Source organism: Pleuronectes platessa, chromosome 7, assembly GCF_947347685.1.
Source record: "Pleuronectes platessa chromosome 7, fPlePla1.1, whole genome shotgun sequence".
In the NCBI taxonomy this organism is placed as follows: domain Eukaryota; kingdom Metazoa; phylum Chordata; class Actinopteri; order Pleuronectiformes; family Pleuronectidae; genus Pleuronectes; species Pleuronectes platessa.
In genome coordinates, this window is record NC_070632.1 from 3,506,192 (window position 1) to 3,520,555 (window position 14,364).

Sequence of the window (14,364 nt, forward strand, 5' to 3'; positions counted from 1 at the left end):
TATGAAATATGTCTCTTCTGTGCATCAATGGTTATTAGACCGGAAATTATTATTACAGATCGACCTGGGCACATTGATTAGCTGCTGTTCACATTAATCACAGAAATATTTGATGATTTCATTTTGAGTTAATATCAGTTCCTTCATATATGGGCTCACGATAAAGAGTCTGAGGATTATCGGGGATGAACCGGAGAGTTTCTTGAAAGATCACATGACGAGTTTTCATTCTTTCAGGAGCGTGAGGAGCACGAACAAAACTCCATTTACCTCAGGTTCCACAAAATGAAATCTATCTGTTTTATTATCTGTTATTCTTCATCTTCACCTTGAGCGAATCGAACCCCAAGACCAGACGTGTCTGTTTCAAACCAACGGCTCATACATTAGAAAAGACATATAAATAAAAGAATACTGGTATATCAGCAGTTGTTTTAAAAAAAAGTAATATCCATGACTTCATACTTTAATATTTTTTAAAACTTGTTTTAACTTAAGCTCACAATTCAAAAGATTTATCTGGATTTGTTTTACCGTTTCAAATCGATTACATTTAGGTCACTGCTGGATCCATTACATTTAGATTAATATCTACACCATATACACATTCATTTTATTGAACTATTTCAGCATATTGTTGAATCTAGTGTTTGATTCTCGATTTTTTGTGTTTCTTTGAATAATTTATGAAACTTTTGCTCTGAACCAAAGATCAGTTCTTACATCAGATGACTCACTGGACACGTCTGTGAATCGCTTCATGTTTTAAATTCAACAACACTGAAATAAACAAGCTGCAGAGCCTTGTTTGTGTCCGTGTGTGTCTGTGTGTGTGTCTGTGTGTGTTTCAGTGTGTCTCTGTGTTCGTCTCTGTTTGTGTGTGTGTGTCTGTGTGTCTCTGTGTTCGTCTCTGTGTGTGTGTGTGTGTGTGTCTGTGTGTGTGTGTGTGTGTGTGTCTGTGTGTCTGTGTGTCTCTGTGTCTCTGTTTGTGTCTGTGTGTCTCTGTGTGTGTCTGTGTGTGTTTCAGTGTGTCTCTGTGTTCGTCTGTGTGTGTGTGTGTCTCTGTGTGTGTCTCTGTGTGTCTCTGTTTGTGTCTCTGTGTGTCTCTGTTTGTGTCTCTGTGTGTGTCTCTGTGTGTGTCTGTGTGTGTTTCAGTGTGTGTCTCTGTGTGTCTCTGTTTGTGTCTCTGTGTGTCTCTGTGTGTGTCTGTGTGTGTCTCTGTGTTCGTCTCTGTGTTCGTCTCTGTGTGTGTGTGTGTCTCTGTGTGTCCTTGTGGGTCTCTGTGTGTCTCTGTGTTCGTCTCTGTGTGTGTGTGTGTCTCTGTGTGTCTCTGTCTGTCTCTGTGTGTGTGTGTGTCTGTGTGTCTCTGTGTGTGTTTCAGTGTGTGTTTCGGTGTGTGTCTCTGTGTGTGTCTGTGTGTGTCTGTGTGTGTTTCAGTGTGTGTTTCGGTGTGTGTCTCTGTGTGTGTCTGTGTGTGTTTCAGTGTGTCTCTTTGTGTCCTTGTGTGTTTCAGCGTGTCTCTGTGTGTGTCTCTGTGTGTGTGTGTTTGTGTGTGTCTGTCTCTGTGTGTGTCTCTGTGTGTGTGTGTGTGTGTCTCTGTGTGTTTCTGTGTATGTCTGTGTGTGTGTCTGTGTGTGTCTGTTTGTGTCTGTTTGTGTCTCTGTGTGTGTCTCTGTGTGTGTCTGTGTGTGTTTCAGTGTGTGTTTCGGTGTGTGTCTCTGTGTGTGTCTGTGTGTGTCTGTGTGTGTTTCAGTGTGTGTTTCGGTGTGTGTCTCTGTGTGTGTCTGTGTGTGTTTCAGTGTGTCTCTTTGTGTCCTTGTGTGTTTCAGCGTGTCTCTGTGTGTGTCTCTGTGTGTGTGTGTTTGTGTGTGTCTGTCTCTGTGTGTGTCTCTGTGTGTGTGTGTGTGTGTCTCTGTGTGTTTCTGTGTATGTCTGTGTGTGTGTCTGTGTGTGTCTGTTTGTGTCTGTTTGTGTCTCTGTGTGTGTCTCTGTGTGTGTCTGTGTGTGTTTCAGTGTCACCCCAGCCTCACGTGTCCCCCCCCCCCCCAGCAGAGCAGAGGCCCGACCCTCGGTGAGACCCACAGTTTGTGGATTCTCTCCGCTGATGCTGGCCTGAATGATTACATCTGTGTGTGTGTCTGTGTGTGTGTGTGTGTGTGTGTGTGTGTCTGTGTGTGTGTGTGTGTGTGTGTGTGTCTCTCAGAAAACACTTTCCACAGGATCGTGGCCTTTTCTAGATTACACTGGTTGCGCTGTTGCCAAGACAACAGCAATTAGAAAAAGACTAGGTTACCAAGCAGAGAGTGGTTATGTCTCCGTAGCAACCAAGGTCAGGCAGGAAGCTGCAGGTTCACGTGAATCTGAGGAAACAAGATGGAGGACGCTGGTGTGTTAGTGAACCAGAGGAGCTGTCATCAGGTTGAATCCACTGAGGAGAAACACACCTTCTCTGCAGAGCGACGACAATGTGCGACAAAAAACCGTGACACAAGAGAAACAGAAGACACACAAGAGGAGGAGCAGTGAGTCACACACAGATCTGTGCATTTCATATGATTGTGCACCGGTGATATAGTGTTGTGTGGTCCTGGGTGCAGGGTTGTGTGTCTGCTGTGTGTGCGCGCTTCCTGCAATTAGTTGATTATCACAGCATGTTGTCCCACACCAGCTTACACAAACACACCACAATGACAATGACATACCACGGGCCTCCTTAAGCTTCCATCTACCAGAGAGAGGCAGCTACAGAATGCAGATGGACCCCCCCCCCCACACACACACCTCCACCTCCACCTCCCTCTGCCCCGCTTCATCAACAGCCCTCTTTCATCTCTCCATCATCATTTCATTCCTGAATACCTTCTTCCCTCTAAACCCTATGTTCCTCTCTCTCTCTCTGCCTCTCTCTCACACACACACACACACACACACACACACACACACACACACACACACACACACACACACACACACACACACACACACACACACACACACACACCTCCCAGGTCCACTGTGGTGTGTAACCAGAGGCTTGGAGAACACTTAATCCCTCAGCACCTGCTGTCCATACCACCCTGACCTCCCTGCAGCTGCCTGCTGTGTGTGCTCGTCCCCTTTAAGTCTGTTTATCATACATGCAAACATGGTTCTTTATTAGCAACCTCGCAATCACATGGTTGGGATTGGATTGGAGGGGGCTGGGGGCTGGGGGGGGGGGGGGGTTGTTGATCAATTTGGATACATGTAGATTTGTCTATAGGTGCTTACGTGTTTTTATTAACACGTTTGAGCCAGACAGATGTTCGGCTTTGGTCCGTACAGCAGATAGACTTGATATGAAAATTTCACCCGGAGAACAGACTGCAGGGATCAGGCCTCAGGAGGAAATCAGACCCTCACACTGCGTCTGCTCTCAAACTCAAATCAATGTCTGTACAGCTGGTTGAGACATACAGTGCCTTGCATAAGTATTCACCCCCCTTGGACTTTTTCCCATTATGTACTGTTACTAACTGGAATTCAAATAGACTTAAATAAACTTTTTCCCGTTTGATCAACAAAACATGCATAGTACTTTGGAGGTGCAAAATAAATTTTATTGTGACACAAACAATAATGAGAACAAAAAAGTTGACATCTGTTGGGTGCATAAGTATTCACCCCCCTGTGTCAATACTTGGTAGAACCCCCTTTCGCTGCAATTACAGCTGCAAGTCTTTTGGGGTATGTCTCTACCAGCTTTGCACATCTAGAGATGGAAAGGTTTGTCCATTCTTCTTGGCAAAAAAGATGAAGCTCAGTCAGATTGGATGGAGACCGTCTGTGAACCGCAATCTTCAAGTCTTGCCATAGATTCTCTATTGGATTGAGGTCTGGGCTTTGACTGGGCCATTTTAAGACATTAACATTCTTTAATCCAAACCATTCCTTTGTAGCTCTGGCTGTATGTTTAGGGTCATTGTCCTGCTGGAAGATGAACCTCCGCCCCAGTCTCAAGTCTTTTGCAGACTGCATCAGATTTTCTTCAAGGATTTCCCTGTATTTGGCTCCATCCATCTTTCCCTCTATTCTGACCAGTTTCCCTGTACCTGCTGAAGAGAAGCATCCCCACAGCATGATGCTACCACCACCATGTTTCACTGTTGGGATGGTGTGCTCAGGGTGATGGGCAGTGTTGGGTTTTCGCCACACATAGCGTTTTGCATTGAGGCCAAAAAGTTCAATTTTGGTCTCATCTGACCAGAGCACCTTCTTCCACATGTTTGCTGTGTCTCCCACATGGCTTCTGGCAAACTCCAAACGGGATTTTTTATGGATCCCTTTCAACAATGGCTTCCTTCTTGCCACTCTTCCATAAAGGCCAGATTTGTGGAGTAGACGACTAATAGTTGTCCTGTGGACAGATTCTCCCACCTCAGCTGTGGATCTCTGCAACTCCTCCAGAGTAACCATGGGCCTCCTGGTTGCTTCTCTGATTAATTTTCTCCTTGTCCGACTCTTCAGTTTGGGTGGACGGCCTCCTCTTGGTAGGTTTGCGGCTGTGCCATATTCTTTCCATTTTCTTATGATGGATTTTATGGTGCTCAGAGAGATGTTCAAAGCTCTGGATATTTTTTTATAACCTAACCCTGCTTCATATTTCTCCACAACTTTCTCCCTGACCTGTTTGGTGAGCTCCTTGGTCTTCATGATGCTGTTTGTTCAGTAATGATCTCCAACAAACTCTGAGTCCGTCACAGAACAGGTGTATTTATACTGAGATTAAATTGCAGACAGGTGGACCCTATTTACTAATTATGTGACTTGCAAATGTGACTTGTGAATGCAATTGGTCGCACCAGATCTTTGTTAGGGGTTTCACAGTAAAGGGGGTAAATACATATGCACTCAACACTTTTCAGATTTTTATTTGTAAATAATTGTGAAATCCATGTAATATTTCCCCCCACTTCCAAATGATGCACTATTTTGTGTTGGTCCATTACATAAACTCACGATGAAATACATTTTAATCTGTGGTTATACCATGACAAAATGTAGAAAAGTCCAAAGGGGGTGAATACTTATGCAAGGCACTGTATATAGGTGATATGCAAGGTATGATGGGAAAATTCCTGTACCTGTTGTAGAATATAAAACACAATTCTTTCCCACTCACATGTGCATTTTAAATTCTCCCATCCTTGGTAATGTGAGTGTGGGAAAACAGAGAATGTGTTATTGTTTTAAGACAAATTACAGACTTACAATATTTAGACTTGGGAAGAAGAAATAATAAGAATTGAACTTCAGGCAGAGCCGGGATTCAAGGAGTCAGCAGAAAGAAACAGGTTGTGCAGAATTTAGACAATTTTATTGGCATAAAATATATACAAACAATAAAAGGTAAAAAAAAAATGGGTTTAAAACAATATAAAATCGCCTCTTTCCACATCGATGTGAGAAAAAAAGCAAGTTCATTGTACATTGAAAAGCAATTTCTGATATGAATGCACAGCTTTCAAAAAAAAAAGAAGAAAAAAACACCTTTGGTTTCTCCTGGTCGTGCGGCTCCCTCCTCCCTCGCACATCAATCACTCGCTCTACATTTCCATTTACACTTATTCCAGCTTCTCCTCCCCACAGGTCCCTCTTTGTTCTGTGGAGGAAGTGGGAGAAGGAAAAGGCAGAATTGCCGCCTGCTTGCAGATGGGGAGGAGGGGGCGGGGGTGGAGTGACCACTGGGTGATGGAAGGGGAAAGAAGAGAGGAAGCAGCGGTTTCTAAAAGGAGAGGGACCGCTGAGTTCTCTGGAGGAGGAGGAGGAGGAGGAGGAGGAGGAGGAGGAGAGGGCAGCGCTTTGTGCCTCCTGATGGTGGAAGTGTTTGCTGTATGGTCACCAGTAGATGCTAACAGAAGCCCAACAGTCCTCCCATTTGCTTCCCAGTACGACTCCTCAGGGTCTACGTCTCTGTCTGTCTCACACACAAACACAAACAAACACACACACTTACACACACACACACCAGCTCCTCACGCACAGACGTGCCTCATGTGGAAGTTCACCACGTACTCTGCGTTGGTGCGCTGGACAGAGATGGCGAACGGCTCGAAGGGGTGGAAGGTGAAGGCCACCAGGCGCCGCACGGCGTGGTTCACCGGCCGCCCCAGCAGCCCCGCCTGGATCTTGAACTTCAGCAGGCCGGAGTCCCGGGCGTAGAACCTGGTGGAGGAGAGAGGAGCAGACGGAGCGATCACATGGAGGTCTGGTGGTTTCTGTTGGCAGTGACAGACGTCCATGTTGCTCTTCTTTTATTTTGTCAGAGAGGAAAGTAGCTGATTTTAATTTTCTCTACGGATCAATCTGTCATTAACTTTCAGTAAATCCTCCATCCTCCAGCTTCTACCACACATTTGAGAGTAAATAACACAAAATAATCATCAAAATAAAAGAAATTAACAGACATAAATAGTCAACAATATTGAAAACTCATTAAATTGGCTACAAACCTGATGAAGATTTACTGCCCTGGTGTCATTATGTATTGTAAACAGCTCTATTCATTGATTTTGATATCGTCTTCTCTGATTCAGAAGCTGGTCCCCCCCGATGGAGGCCCTACCTGATGGGGTGGTCCCCGCAGGTCTTGGGCCTCTCCATCACCGACACCCACTTGTCGTCGTAGCTGAAGAGGGAGAGGTCGAGGTAAGGGCTGCTGCTGTAGGACTGGGCGCTGATGGGCAGCTGACCCAGCAGCCGCCGCACCGCCTCCGTGTGGCCTCCGTATTTGGCGTTCACTATGGTGTCCTTAAATCTGAGGCAGGGACAGACGGCGGGACGTCAGCCAAACAGAATGAAGCGGCAGCAGGGAGAGTCATTAGAGAACGAGCAGCTCCATTAGACACGTGGCCTTCGTGTAGAGATCCTCGATTTCACTCAGATGTGCTTCTGGGATCCTCAGATCACCAGACCCGGTTCAGACCCGGTTCAGACCCGGTTCAGACCCGGTTCAGACCCGGTTCTAATGACAAGAGGACGGCTCTGAACTCGGATCGGATCTCTCAGGACGGACGTTCACACCAGGTCTGAACAGTAAGTTAAAAACCTCCGATTCAGGAGACGTCTATAAAACAGCTTAAATAAATACATTTGATATTTACTAAGAGTCCTCAATAGACTGAATGGTCTCACTCTCTCCCTCCTCTGCTCGCCCTTCACTCCTCAGACCTTTCAGTTCTACATCCAGATTTATTAAAAGTCCTCTCATCTAGTTTTGTGCTTGAGCCTCTTTCTCTCTGTGAACTGGGCTCAACTCATGTTTCCTCAAAGTACCTTCAGTTTCTCCTCTCCTCATTCAATCTCTCCTTTATCCTCTCCTCCTTCCTCCTCCTCCCCACCCCTCCTCTCTCTGTTCCTCTCTCCTCACCTCCCACTGAGGATTGAGTCGTCTGTGCCGGCGAGTCGAGCCACCAGATTCAATCACAGTTCCTGCAGCCGCTCTGACTGTCTTAGGGCCTCGCTTCTATATCCAGATTAAGTCCTGAAACTGCTTCCTCCCCCTCGAGGCGCCCGCTGCTGATCTGCTTCCTTCTATCCACCATCTTCAAATCCTTCCTGACATTTGGCTGCACAACATCAGGTGGAGGTTGTTTTTTTCCTCCTTTCACTCAGATACAAGCGCCTGGCTCTGCTTAGTACGGTGAAGCTGGAGTGAAGATAGTTTGGTCAGGAGAACATTATTACCTCCTTTATTACCTGTAAGCTGGTTTGTTTATTAGCAGGATTATGGAAAAGCTACTGGACGGATTACCACCAAACTGGGTTGATGTGAATTGGTCAGGGAAGAACCCGTTCAATTTAGGTGTGGCTCTGGATGGATTCTCAATCTTTAACATTATAAGATCAGTTGTTTTTCAAAATTTTCACTGATTTCTCAGAGAGTGTAAATCTTCGGCCATATTTAGGGCATTTGGTTTTTTAAGAGTGTTTGCAATTTTCGTACAAATCCAAATAAAAATCTGGATCTAGTGGATTTAAATATGGTTTCATCGGCTTTAGGCCTTTTCCACCTCTGAATGAAAACAAACAGAGCTTGAAACCTGTCACTAGCATCAATGTCTAGGTGCGAGACGCCATGTGGCTAATTCTGCTCATCAGACATGTGTCCTCGACAGAACAGAGGGGAGCTTCTCCTCCTGTCGTTACCTCCTCTGGACCTGCCGGGCGTAGTTGTTGGACGAGGCGGAGCAGGGGAACTGGACGGCCTGACTGTGCAGCGTGGCGTTTCTGAAGAGGTCGCAGAAGTTCTCAAACAGCTCCAGCAGCTGGTCGGAGGTGTTCTCAAAGACGGCCAGCACCTCTGTGGACACCATGTTGTACACGACAAAGAACGACGGCTAAGAGAGAGAGAAGTGGGAGGGGGGGGGGGAAGCTTAGTCTCAACATTTTGTCGTATTCTCTTCTTGTATTTATCGTCTCTAAACACAACACAATCCTCCCTGGTCTTCATGATAAAAAAAAACAGTTTATTCTCTTACAACCAGGTATTTAAGTCTTTTGCGTTTTTCATATAATGACAGAATTATATGGTTTTTCTATTCTTCATCGCCGAGATGAAAATAGCTAATCAGCGAGGATGCCAGAGAGCACAGGTTTCATTTTAATAACCGGGAACATTAATTAGATCTACTTGGTGTCACCAGGAAACAGGACCGAGGAGAATCTGTAGGAGACTCGTGTCCTTGGAGACCTGAAGGAGGAATTCCCTTTTATACAGCGTGAGCAACAAAAGACCCGAGAGGAGGCAGGGGCGAGCGACAAAGAGAGCAGGGGGAGGAATGTGTGTGTGTGTGTGTGTGTGTGTGTGTGTGTGTGTGTGTGTGTGTGTGTGTGCCTACCTGCGAGGGGTCGGTCACTCGGAGTGTGACCACGTCTTCGCTGGTGTATTTAATGAAGAGGTGATGCTCATCCAGCAGCTGCATCTTCCACATCCTCAACCGCCTCAGCTGATCAAAGAACTGGAAGAACCTGACGACACCGCGGAGAAACCAGTAAAAAACAGAACCTCCCCAACATCTGCACGACAGGGACGTGGACTGAAAAGCTCCGGTCATCAACAACTAACTCAAATCAAAGAACTCAATCAAATCATTTGCCAATTAACAGAAGATTTTTCAGATGCGATCATTAATTAAATGTTGTTTTTTGAGCCAAAAGAGCCAAAAGTCTTGGCTGCAGTTTGTCAGATGAGAGGATTTGGTGATTTGTTCATGGCGGTAAAGTGAATATTAAAGAAATAATCCTTAGTTCCAGATCTAAGAAATTCTTACTAACACCTAAATGTCTTTTATGAAACAAGAAACGTTCTCAGCTAAAACCACGAGGTCCCAACAATCCCTTCATGAAACCACATTTGAATTCACTAGATCAGGATTTGTATTTGGATCTGGACCATATTGCACATTTCTTAAATATCTTCTAAATAGGTCTGATGTTTTCACCGAGATCCTTGAATTATTCTCTGAGAAAAATGTTGAATCTCACAATGTTTACAACAGTAAGAATTTGTGTACATCACAACATATTAATGTTTTTGTGATCATTGATTAATTTGTATTTTTCCAACCAAAGGAGCAGGATTTAAACGGTGGTAAACTAACCATAATATAAACCCTTAGAAAGAAATGAAAAAAGAAACATTATACTAAATTGCATTTACAGGATGAAATCATATGAAAAACGAATTCAATGAGTGATATGCTTGAGAAGAATTCCTCATGTAGTGAAAGAACATCTGGCGAGTGACATTTGAAAGCGTCCAGCTCGTCTCCGGCTCGTAAACACAGACTGAGAGGGACTGTGTTGATAGAGCTGTACAGCTGCTGGGTGGACGCAGCGTGGAGAGCTCCTAATGAGTCTCCCTGCTTTTAACAAGGTCGGAATTATTGCACAGACTTAATAAAGTGAGCTGCAGTAAAGCGTCTCTTCACATTTACAACACTGCTGCAGCTCTGCTTGCTGCTGCAGACAGACAGACACGGTCCAGATGAATGTAGCAGAGAATCAGATGAACCTCGAGGACTCACTGATACAAGCTGCTGTGATTTCTGAAAGGTGTTTATACACCTGCACGTTTTAGTCTGATCCGAGTTAAATGTGCCTCTGATTCGTTTCCCCCTCGGTGGAACTGGTTTGAGCAGGTGTGAACACGGTAATTGCAAACTGGTGCTGACTAAAATAACCATAACGAGAGCGTGGAGGGGTTTTCCAGGTGTCCTTAACAAGGCACCACACACTGTAGCATCTTACACAGCATTAGCAGCCAACTGCAGGATGAACCATGGTGTCATCTGGACTAAGGGGCCTTCTTCTTTTGTTTACTTTCTGCCCCCCCCCCCAGAAAACCATCAGACCAATAAACAGGGAACATTCTCACAGGATTTGCTGTGATGCATTTTGCCTCAATAGGTTTTTTCCTCTGTGTCAAAAGGAATCGAGCCAAAGAAGGAGAAACTTTAAGAAGTCAATTGTTTGTGGTGTTGTGAAGCTGTGAATGGAACTCTGGTGCAGACACACAGACTCTATCAAGACCCACAATCCAGCTGCAAGAGGACTAATACAAAATGAATGGGTTTTAACAGCAGAGACAAAGTCCACAAAGTAAATGACAAGTGGAGAGTAGTGGTACCTCCTCTTGGCCGTGGCGCTGCCGTCCTGCTCGGCCCTCCTCCACAGGTAGACCAGCAGCCTGTGCTTCAGGGAGTTGATGGTTTTGTCGGTGTACAGGCGGGGGAAGCCCGGCTGGCTCTCCGCCTGAGCCTCGGTGTAAACAGCTGAGAGAGTCAGGAGGTCGTCCTCGTAACAGAAACGCCCGATGGTCCTCACGTCCAGGAACGTTCCCTCTGGAGTCACCTGGTTGGAAAAGGGACCGAGAAATAAACTTCATAACTGAGTTCAAACTGGTTTTACTGTATTTTACATTTTAAATACACATGAAATCCCTTCCTGCTCACCTGGAACACGTGGATGGTCTGCTGCTGGACCGACAGCACAGCCAGGATGTTCCTGTAGAGGTAGAGCCCCTGGTTGTGGGACAGGATTATTTTGTCGCACTTGAAGGACCTGGTGTCACAGAGCCGGCCGGTGTGGAGGTCGATGATGTGCAGGGAGTAGTCCTCCAGAGGAGAGCGGGGATTCGGAGTCACAGACTCGTTGTTACGATAAACCTGGAGGGAGACAACATATGGATGAAGGAGGCGAACTGAGCCAAACTATGGAGGTACAGTTGTAGTTCTCTCGTAAATTATCGGAAGTTCGAAGGTGTCACTACCTCAAAGAAATATGGCGGCGGCTCCTCTGGGACGTACACGGCCGAGCCGACGATAACAAACCGGCAGTCGTCTGTGAAGAGGCTGCACTCCCTGTTCAGGTGTTCTCCATTCGAGGCCACGTTGGTGACATGGAGGAGGGAGAAGAAGCGCTCGAAGAGACGGCCTCGGATGTTGAGGGAGCGCTGGTCGTTGGCCGTTAGAAGAGTCTCTCCCTCTTGACCTCGCAGCAGGTCCTGAGCAGCCTGGCAGCCTTGGTATTCATATATCTGGAAGAGGAAGTTCATCTTTTGTCTCAAGTGTCTGAAATCTGTTCCAAGTCTATCTTATGTGATATATTTAAGAGTCAAAATATTTTTATTAAAAGGGAAATCTGTGAGAAGAACGAAGATACAGATGTAACAGGGAGGTTTCTCTCCTCTTACCTCCAGAGACGTCTGGTCAGAGGAGAAGGCGATGAAGCAGCGTCCATCTGGTGAAAACTTCCTGAGGAAGCAGGGCGGCTTCTCCACGTTGACCACAGTGAAGTTGGGGAAGAGGTTTTGGTGGAAGCAGCGAACTCTGTACCACTGAGCTCCCGGTCGGCCCGAGCAGATCCTGCGCCTCTCGAGACGATGGACCACGTTCTGATTCTGGATGCGTCTGGGTTTCAGGGTGGGGGTGTCGTCGTCCATCGCTGTGACCAAAGAATGACCTCAGACCTCAGCAGGCAGTCACACAGGCTGGGGGGGGGACCGGTGAAGCGACTACATCACAAGCTCAGCCCTGGTTCCTGGGTGTTCAGGAGAATTAAAACAGGTGAGGACTTTCCTGTGCTTGTTTGTTTATCAGAAGAATTACAAAAAGACAACGGAACAGATTTTCATTGATTATTGGCCAAGAGAAAACATATACATTTTGGTGAGAATCCAGACAAATGGGAGGTCGAAGGGTGTTTCTCACTTTCTGCAAAGTTTTTTGACATTTGTAATAATTTCTCAGGAAATAATCCATAGATCTTGTTGAAGAGGTTTATCTATGGGGCTGATATCTATAAGTGAGAGTAAATTGCTGCAGCCTGATTGAATTCAAAGGGACTGCTGGGCCTTGGCAGAGGTACACTCTCTTCTGAGTGACATTCTGCTCCATCAATTACAGCTGAAGGCCTTTTAATGAAGTGTGAATGCCAATCAATGTCCATTGTCGAAGACAAGGAGCAGAAAGAACACGTATATATATATATAAGTTAATGGAGGGAGAAATTCTCTTTACAGTATGTGAACAGCTGTTATATGATAGAGAGGAAAGATAAAGTATTAAATATAAAGTATTAAATTGCGGCGTCTCATCACAAATTCATCAATTAATTTTTCCATTTAGTGTTTTGGTAAAATAAGGTTCTTACTACTTTAGAACTTTCTCCTCCTCTCAGTCTATAAAACACTAAAACATGTTATTATGTTTAAGTTATGTCGTCGTTTTTCTGTCTTATTATTCTAATTGTTGATTGTGTGTTTTGATCAAATGTTAATGTGCTTTTGCTTGATAACCATGTGTCCTTCATATTCTTTAAGTAATTGAACTTTGTCCAGGTTTTCATACATTACAGTGAAAAGCTCCTTTTGTGTTGATTATCTTGTGGGATGTTTTCTTTTCGTCTGCATTTGTTTGTTTGTTTGTTTGCAGGATTTCGCAAAAACCACTCAACCGTTTTCCATTAAAGTTTTTCGAGGGGCGATGATAGTAATTGTGAAATGTTCTCTTTCAGTCTAAATATCCAGGAGGCGTCTCTCTTTGTCCTGAGTCCACGTCTGTCCCCTGCCAGCTGACATTTTGATCACAAAAAGTGTGGTGGTTCACCGGTCACCAAAACAGGAAGAGGAAACCTTTTAAAAACCAATGAAATGACAGATATTATGATTCGCTTCCTGTCACTGGCGCTAAGGTTGTTCACACCAGGAATGAGCCGATCCACAGGTCACATGACATCGGTCCAACGCCACCTCGGTGGTTTGGTTCTCACCACGGTTCCAATCAGGTGTTCGATTCTCTCTGCCATGTGGATGTATGATTCATTTAATCAAACTTTTAGTTATTTAAAAAAAGAAATGGCACTTTTACTCAACACAACTGAAAATCTCTGTTGTGGTGTTTTATTGTGTTGTTGTTTTATTGGCTGTTTGGAAAAACTGAATCTTGTTTTCTGTTCTATTATTGAACCAAACTGCCTTTAGGCTGAATACAGCTGTCTTAGAGTCATATGACCTTTGTAAGTTTATATATATGATTAATGAGTAGAAAAGCTAATGTAAAGGTTAATTAGGGATTAATTAAGATGACTGTTTCCTCAACACAGCGGTGCTACGTGTATTTAACAGGAAACCAAGACACACGTTGTTTTCTTTAACATCTAAAGCAACCCTGCAGCCAGACTGGAAGACTGTACTGGTTTAACTGGAATCAAACCAGTGACATGTGGCACCACTCGCACTGATACTCACTGTCCCACATCCTGCAGGCTCCAGTTCAGCAGCTCTTCAAGTCCCGGCTGACACAAGTCACTGGTTCCGCTGGTTCCGCCGGTTCCCTCACTTAAACGTTCCGCTTCGGGAAGAACCATCAAGTTTCCACCGACACCAGTAAGACGGCGGGTGTGTGTTTGTTGTTGTGAGCTGGAGGAAACGAAGAAGAAGAAGACCAGAAGAAGAGGAAGAAAAAGAAGAAGAAGAAGAAGAAGACAGCGGCGAGGAAGTGCTGCACATTGGCCGTCGTTTCAAACAGCGCCGCTACAGCCTCCTCAGGTGAAAAGTGGTACTGCAACGACTTGTATGGATGATTAGATGGACATGAGGACGAGGACAAGTGTCCTTAAATCCAAACTCAGACACACAAGTCCTCTGAATTTGACTGATATTTCCATCAAATGAATTATTTCCTTGGAAAATGGTGAAAATGTCACAAGTAAATATTTTAAATTAAAAATCCCTGTATTGGAATCACTGGTTTCCTTTCTGACACAAACTACATCCTTCCACCAGGTTTTGTAATATTCCATCCCATAACTTTGATGCAATCT

The 14,364-nt window shown here is 45.0% G+C and overlaps 1 protein-coding gene across 2 annotated transcripts; it reads right to left on the bottom strand.

The window, feature by feature from the left end:
* Positions 1–5,334: 5,334 nt before the first annotated feature.
* On the bottom strand, positions 5,335–14,061 carry det1 (DET1 partner of COP1 E3 ubiquitin ligase). 2 transcript variants are annotated; one of them, XM_053427866.1, is made up of 9 exons: positions 13,790–14,061; positions 11,735–12,081; positions 11,312–11,578; positions 10,995–11,207; positions 10,670–10,893; positions 8,880–9,009; positions 8,188–8,378; positions 6,605–6,796; positions 5,335–6,204 (listed from the first exon to the last, which is right to left on the bottom strand). In XM_053427866.1, the coding sequence occupies exons 2-9, from the start codon at positions 11,981–11,983 to the stop codon at positions 6,015–6,017; spliced, it is 1,656 nt and encodes a 551-aa protein (XP_053283841.1). In that variant the 5' UTR covers positions 11,984–12,081; positions 13,790–14,061; the 3' UTR covers positions 5,335–6,014. The 2 variants fall into 2 exon arrangements, 1 of the variants encoding a protein (XP_053283841.1); XR_008339248.1 differs by lacking the exon at positions 5,335–6,204 and adding an exon at positions 7,409–7,687 and having other exon boundaries at positions 6,703–6,796.
* Positions 14,062–14,364: the final 303 nt, after the last annotated feature.

Excerpts from the sequence above, each read along its gene's own strand:
- det1 (XM_053427866.1), bottom strand. The coding sequence starts at position 11,983 with ATGGACGACGACACCCCCACCCTGAAACCCAGACGCATCCAGAATCAG. Across the intron at positions 9,010-10,669 it reads AGCGCCACGGCCAAGAGGAG|GTTCTTCCAGTTCTTTGATC; the intron begins GTACCACTACTC and ends CGGTGTCGTCAG. Across the intron at positions 6,205-6,604 it reads TGCGGGGACCACCCCATCAG|GTTCTACGCCCGGGACTCCG; the intron begins GTAGGGCCTCCA and ends CTCCTCCACCAG.